The sequence below is a fragment of the Arachis ipaensis genome, chromosome B09 (assembly GCF_000816755.2).
Source record: "Arachis ipaensis cultivar K30076 chromosome B09, Araip1.1, whole genome shotgun sequence".
Lineage (NCBI taxonomy): Eukaryota > Viridiplantae > Streptophyta > Magnoliopsida > Fabales > Fabaceae > Arachis > Arachis ipaensis.
Genome location: NC_029793.2, coordinates 49,457,410 through 49,465,614, shown reverse-complemented (window position 1 = coordinate 49,465,614; position 8,205 = coordinate 49,457,410). Strand labels below are relative to the sequence as shown.

The window sequence follows — 8,205 nt, the reverse complement described above, 5'->3', positions numbered from 1 at the left end:
AAAATTGACTCTTTTTAAAAAGAAAGGTCATAATTTTTTTTGGTTGGTCATATTGAATATTTGATACATCCAATTTTTAAAATTTGCATATCAAATTAAATCTGAATCCAAAAATATAAATATTTAATTTAATTTAATTTAAAATATTAAATATAAATTATATCTAATGTAAATCGAATTCGATTCACGTGCACCCTTAATTAAACTTTTAATTAACCTTTGGCCGATATTGTCAAACAAGTTATTATATGCATATTTTTGAAAGAAATTCGTTATGTGTTGACAAATGTCATTCGGGTGGGTTTTATACAAAATAGATTAAAAATGACCCTTAAAATATCACACGAATTAATTTGGTCTATAGAAGATTCAACACATCAATATCGTCCCGAAAGAATGTGACACATATTGGATTTTTTTTAAATAAATTAAATAAATATTTTATTTACCAAAATAAATATTTTTAAATTTTTTTACAAAAATATACTTTATGTCTTATTTTGTTTACAGCATAAATGAAATAATATTACACATATTTCGTTGATACTATAAACGAAATAAGACTGATGTGCAAAGACGTGTATATTTCTTTAACAGTATAGACAAAATACATGTAATATTATTTCGTTTATACCATAAACAAAATACATAAAAAATTATGACGTGTAAACGAGATACGTTACGATAAATTTTTAGTAGCTATAAAAAGATGTGCAACTCTTTGTATTTTTCACAAACATTTCACTACTTCTTCTATACCTTTTTCTTCCACAAATTAGCCATAATGTCTAGTAGTAGTGGATATTTGGTTGTATGTGTGTATTCCAATTGCCTTATGAGAAATGGTGATAATGGGATCATTTTTGAGTGTGAAAATCTCGTTTTGTTGCGTACCCTACTACAAAATTCTTGTTTATTTGTGGAAGTTTTTTAGTGGGAGTTATTATAAACCTCCATAATATATTTTAATAGTGACATTATTAACAATAACTCCCACAGATCAATCCATACTAAAAACATTTCTAGCCCAAATAAATATTAGTCCATAACAAAAATTGAAAAAAAAATATTCAGAAGAGGGGGCTTCGAGCGATTGTGAGAAAGAGAGAGAGAGAGTGGGAGAGGGACCTCTGTGAAACCCTAAAATCTTGATCTCCCTGCCGCTGCCATTCATCTCCTTGCCGCCGTCGTCTCCTCCGTCAAAGCGTTGCCGGTGTAGAGTTATGAATGGAGGATGAGGTGATCATGGAGCCTATTAATTCGTTGACCTCTTAGAGTGACGATTTCATTCAGATTGTTGACGTAATGCTTTAAATCTTCTGCTTCTGCGTCATCTTCCACTGCGGGTTGTGCCGCTGGTTATGCTTTTCCTCTGGCGGCTTGAAGCACTCAGAGTGCGGTTTGGGCACGGATTCGGTGGTGTGGTTTGGGTGCAGATTCGGTGGTGCTAGCTGAGGAGATCAAGAAGGCGAGCTAGCGAGTCTCTGTAAGCTTCGAGTCGAGTCAAGTTTTATGTCATGTCGAGTTATTACAATTAGGATTTGTTCCTAATTTTTTCTTGTTCTTTGCTTTCTTCAATTTTTCAAAATTTTTCAAAGATATTAGTTTTTGTGATAATTTGATGATATAGTTTTGGCAAAGTTAAACACAAATTCTGTTTCTTATGTTCTAATGTACTTTTCTCTTCTGTAAAATTTTCAGGTCAAGGCAAAGAATTTGACATAGATTTTGTTAAGTTGATTTGATATATTATTAAGATGAAGAGACATAAATGGAAAATTGTTATTCTCTATTAAAAATTTTGATTTTTTCTTGAAGTAAAAAGGATGTTAGGGTTCATAGTTTGAAAGAGAAGTATATAATAAATTTCTTTCTTGTATGCAACTTTGTACTGTGTTTGATTCAGTATCATCATAAGAGCTTTTGGCTTTCTTTCAGGGGCAAGATCCTTGAGGTACTGAAAAATTGGCATGAGAGGAGTACTCAAGTTATTGTTGTCATAGATGGCGAGCGAATTTTAGGACTCAGAGACCTTGGATGTCAGGTATTCGTTCCTTGATTTACTATAACTACTAGACTCCTATATTCTGTTTTATCTGAAGCTGTTACTTTTTAGTATATAGATACATTAATTCAATGAAAACATGATATATAGTAAAATAGGTAACTTAGGCTTCATATAGTTTATGTTAGATGTGTTTTATTTCAGGGAATGGGAATTCCTGTTGGAAAATTGGCTTTGTACACAACACTAGGAGGGTTTCGTCCATCAGCAGTATGCATTTTCAATCTTCTACTAACTTTTTTCTTCTCATTATACCATTACATACATGCCTTGATATCTGCATATCACTTTCATTTGCATTGATATGAAGTGATTTTGATGATATCTGATTTCTATATAGGAATATTCTGAACTTCTGAGTGAGTTCATGGTTGCTGTAAAGCAAAACTATGGGGAAAAAGTTCTTGTGCAGGTTGTGAATTTTAAACAAGTTTTTATGATGTTATGAACCTGAATCATTCAATTGAGTTTCTGTTACCTTAAAATATTTTTTCTGCAGTTTGAAGATTTTGTAAATCACAATGCTTTCGAGTTGCTTGCGAAATACGGCACATCTCATCTAGTCTTCAATGATGATATTTAGGTACTATAAGTAGCATCTTAACATATATACCATGGAAATTGTTCTGTTCAAAATTCCAAATCATGAATGTTTTATAATCTATCTCAGGGAACTGCATCTGTTGTTCTTGCCGGGGTCGTGGCAGCATTGAAGCTGATTGGTGGAACTTTGGCCGACCACACTTTCCTGTTCTTCGGTGCCGGTGAGGTAACAAATTGAAAATCATAAAAACTTGCTTGGTGCTTCGGGGGGAAAAGAGTGAAAACAGATACTATTTATATTTTTTATTTTTAAAATACGCTTTATATATGTATATATTTGCACTTGACAAGTTAATTCATCTCATGTTTTTGCCATGATTTCAGGCAAGAACTGGAATAGCAGAACTTATAGCTCTTGAGATGTCAAAGCAGGTGATGATGATGATGATGATAATAATAATAATAACAATAAAGACTTCAATCTTCATTGCTGACACAGTAGTCTTATATTGATTTATGGAGTGAATTTTAAATTACAATCTATGGAGCTATTCTATTTCTTTGTGCAGACAAAGAAACCGATAGAGGAAACTCGCAAGAAGATATGGCTTGTAGACTCAAAGGTAGTTGAAAAATCATGATAATACTCTACTTTTTAATACAAGAAGATTGTAAAAAACTAAACTATGGTTAATCAGATCTACTTTATCGACTCCATTTTGCAGGTATTTTCTATCGATTTCTTTAGGGAGTAAGGTGATGAGCCAGGTGAGCGTAGTTATAGAACATTTTTCTTGGAGCGTAGAAACAGGGACATTATGAAAAGGCAGCGCCGTCAAGTTTTATTCAGCGGAATTATCACTGCCATTGGTATTAGCTTACATAATTTTCCTGAAGGAATGGCAGTGTTCCTTGGGTCTGTGAAGGTAATAAACCTCAATTTTGGTGTTATTGTTACATGTTATTGCCTTAATATTGTAACTTTATGCCATTAATTCTTCTTTATATGTAATTATGTAGGGTCTTCAGGTTGGTCTTAACCTTGCATTAGCCATTGCTATGCACAATATCCCAAAGGTATTTTTATTATATTTTACCTTATAATATAATCTTAGTGTTCTATTAATAAATTCCTTAATTAGTTTAACATCAAACAATTGTGACACTCTTCTTGTATATATCTCTTTTCCAGGGTATTGCTATTGCACTTCCTGTTTATTTTGCAACAGAAAGGTAATAAGTTCTGGATCTTTTTCTCTTGTTAGTTAAATCTATGATTTATGACATAGACTTTCATATCAAATATCACACATATAGCAACAACCATTAATTTGAGGATGCATGGTTCTTGATTAGACTTTCATATCAAAAATCGTGTATTTGATTTAATTGATTATTGTATATAAAAATTAGATTTGTTGATTAAAAGGCCAGCTCTTCACTTGTTATATGTTTTATCATTTTTCCTATATAGCTTTATAATGTATCGCCATTGCATTGGCTCCTCAGATTGCATTAAACATAATACCCAGTTGGTGGAGTAATGGCATTTCTAACACTTCATGAAATGCTGCCATTGGCTTTTGATTATGCTGGACAAAAATGTTTAAAGTGGTATTAGTTTTGAGATTCAAGAAAACACGGGACAAGCACTGTGCACTACTGCTGTTGTTATCAGAGGAAAGAGTTTAGCATATTAAATATCTAAAAAAATGGTATTAGTTTTTGTTCCTTTTTATCTACTTATCTTGTAGAGATTAGGTTGTAATGTGTATTTCTGACTTACCAAACTGCTGGTGTAGTATTAAGTTATGGTTATATATACTTGTGTAGTTATGGTTGATTTCTGTGCTTAGTAATGTGGCTAGTTATGTACCTCTTTTCTTTGCAATGCTCAAATTACAATATTTATTTTTAATTCATAAGCAAAGACCAAATTACAATATTTAAATTTCTTTAAAGTTAAATAATCTTTAGTTTGATTGATGTTATTTGTTCAATCAATAATAGTGATTTATAGCTTCCAGATCCGTTTAGTTTCAATTTTAAATGGGTTTGCAACCATTCAGTTTGCTGCAATTTTTTTTATTTAAAAATTCAGTTTTGTGGGGGGTTTTAAACCGCCACAAAAATAAAAAAAAAGCCACAAATTTTCACTTAGAAACCCACAAAGTAAACAAAAAACCGCCACAAATAAGCTCGTGGCACCTCAAATTTTGGAGGTTTTGAAAACTTCCACAAACCTTTTTGTGGGGGTTTCAAATCTCCACAAACCAAGAAAAAAACTGGCACAAATAAGCTTGAATCTTGTAGTGCCCGACGAGTTACTTCGTTGTCAGAACTGAAGAGTCTAATATTGAGTAGCGTTGCTGGTAGTGGGAGAAAAGAGATCGGACAGGTAGGGTATAAGCTGCTAGCACCGATGGAAAATGGAGTTTTTTGGTTTCGTCTGTTTTGCCTGCACGGCGACAAATATGTGCGGCTGATGTTTGACATCCATGAGAGAATCATGGCCGAACAAGTGATGGAGCTTTCTACGGAGGTTGTTAATGTTGGTGGCGGTGGATCTAGGCAGTCGGACTTTGTGCAAGATGATCCACCTCTCGCGCCACCACCAATACACATTGCTAGTCCAGTGGATGTGATATGTGGTCAGGAGGGCATTTTCGTCATTTTAGAGCTAAGGAGTGGAATGGTAATCTCGTCACCTTCAAAGATTTGAATACTAGAAGAATTATACCATGCCGGTCTTGGACATCAAGAAGACCATGAGTACGTCTAAAAAATAGTGGTGCTAAAATAGCAACAACTCATAAGATCCATTAGGCTAAATCAGGACAGTAAGAAGCCCAATAATGCTTTTCAAATTCAGTAGGAGGCATACATTAATATTAATTTTCAAATTTTTTAGTCATTTATTTTAATTTGTTTTGCTGTTAGAGTTTGTTGGAAGATTTGATTTTCTTTCGATTTGCTTGGTAATATTTTTATGGATTTTAAATTTAAATCAAATTTGATCTAATCTAACAAGATCAAATCTGATTTAAATTAGTTATCATATCTTTAGGATTTTAAAATTTAAATCAAATCTGATATAATCCAATAAGATCAAATCTGATTTAAATTAGTTATCTTATCTTATCTTATCTTTTAGCTAGTTTGTTAGGAGTCTATTTAAACACCTTTGGTGAGACAATTTACATAACGTTTGATGAATAAAATTTCCTTAGTGCTTTATATATGCACGTTTTTTAGTGTGATTAAGTGAGGTGAATGATTTGTTTCGCTTGTTGAATGGAAAAGTTTGAGTGATTCAATTTTCATCCATCTGATCTAGGTTGTCAAGGACAGGTTCTTTGAAGGTCTAATAGGAAAAAACCTTTCCGGTGACCTAGGTTGCTAAGAACAGGTTTTTTAGAGGTCTAGTAGGAAAAACCCCATTTTTATATCTTTTTATATTTTCGCTGTGTCTCTTTATGCCAATAAATTCCTCTTCTTAGTGCCATTCTTTTCTTGTCCCCCTTCCATTAGGATTTTAATGCTTTGAATTTATTAAACCCCAATTAATTTTTTATCATCTGGTATCAGTTACAGTTCGTAGATAAATTCTTATTTATCTATACGTTCTATGGGTCTTGTTTAGTCTCTTTATTTTTTTTCTTTAATGTCTACAAATTTACTTTAGAGTCCACAAAAACGAAAAAAAGTGTCACAAAAAAATGATTGAGTATTACGATAGTGATGATGAAGGAATCTCATATGCGAAAAAATGTTCTTGATTGCAAATCCCTGCATTTAAAAGGAGGAATGATCCTGAAGCTTATTTCGGATGGAAAAGGTAGGTAGAGTTGATTTTTAAAAATTGCATCCTTTCAGAGGAAAAGAAGGTTTGATTGGTACAAGCCAATTTTTCCGATGCTGCCCGTATATGGTGGACTGAATTAGGAACATCTAGAAGACGGTACGGAAAGAGCCCAATTTGCAGCTGGGAGAAGATGAAGAAAATCATGAGGAGCCAGTTTGTGCCATCATCATACCACAATGAACTTTTTGAAAAATTTTGTAAGTTACAACAAGTTTCACAATCAGTGATGGAGTACCATAAGGAGTTTCTATATTTGATGGACATCACTAATATTAAAAGGAGTCCTGAGGTTCTTATGGACCGATTTTTGTTTGGATTATGCAAAAAACTTACAGATAAAGTCCAACGTTACCGTTACGTGACCATGGACGATTTGGTCAAATTGATGCAACAAGAGAGGAACTCCTCAACCTCAATTGTCCACCCCATGATTTCATCACAAAACCAAAAAAGGGGTTTTCAAACCTCTATATCTTTCTGTATTATGACTATCCTAATTTATGAGGTATTTACAGCCTCTTATTAGGTTAAAATATAGAAAATCTTGAGCCTACAAACATAAGGCCTAATCCAGTAATTAAATAAACAAAATCAAAATACATAAAATTAAATTAAAATATTCTAAAAATATAAACTAATATCTTCTAAATAACACTTGAACTCTTCATATCACGAACATTTGAAGCACGTATCAGGATGACATGGACGTTGATTGTGAGGACTCAGACGAGGAGTATGTTGCGGATAGCAATGAGAGTGGTGGTTCAGAAGATGATGATGAGCAGAAGTTTGTGCCGGAGATCCTAGTCGAGCCATCACGTCGGTATTTTCTGCTGCTGTGCACCCAAATCCAGCTTTGTCGTCGGTACCCAATGATTATCATACATTGGACATGGACGCGATGTAAGAGAAAAATCCATTTTTCAACACAGGAGAAGACAATTACAACTTAGACGGTGGTCTGGAGTTCAGGGTTGGCCACAGATTCAAAACATGGTAATTGTTAAGAGTTAATCCCACTTCTTTCTTATGCATCATAAATGGACTAAATTAGGCCAAAAATGAACTCCAAATTGCAAGTCACAGACCTTTTTTAAATGAGGAACGAAATAATTATGATGCATACTCATGTATAATGCGTATGCATCTCGTGCATATACAAACATGATGTATACACATCCATGTTGCATCGTCAAATCTTCACTAATATTATTATCTCAATATAACTGAGATAATATATATTAGACCTTTTTAACGAAATAATTATGATGCATACTCATGTATAATGCGTATGCATCTCGTGCATATACAAACATGATGTATACACATCCATCACATCCATGCAAATCTTCACTAATATTATTATCTCAATATAACTGAGATAATATATATTTATATATATAATTCACTTTCATATGTTGAAACGTACATATATATAGAGAGATATTTTTATTAGTCTTGTGCTTCTATTATCTCAGACTATGCCCCCTATTTATACATGTACAAAGTTAACTTTTTCAAGCTTTGGAAAATGGGCACCTCCATCATTAAAGGTTTGAACCACCCAAATAATTTTGATTGGAGGAATAAGCCATGAGTGTTTAATTGATGGTCATCCATATTGCAACATGATATTATTAAATACTATTGCTTGTGATGTTCTCCTTCTCATTCTCCTACAAATTTTCAAACCACGTTAATTGGGAAAATCAGCAAAAAAATAAAGAATAAA

General features: G+C 32.9%; 1 protein-coding gene and 1 pseudogene across 1 annotated transcript; both read left to right on the top strand.

Annotated features, from left to right (window-relative positions):
• On the top strand, positions 1,817-3,267 carry LOC107617082 (annotated as a pseudogene).
• On the top strand, positions 3,364-4,484 carry LOC110266844 (zinc transporter ZTP29-like; the record flags this gene model as incomplete). The annotated part of the gene is made up of 4 exons (XM_021111880.1): positions 3,364-3,534; positions 3,629-3,685; positions 3,801-3,841; positions 4,118-4,484. Coding segments are annotated over 4 exons (279 nt in total), but the record flags the coding sequence as incomplete, so codon positions are not given.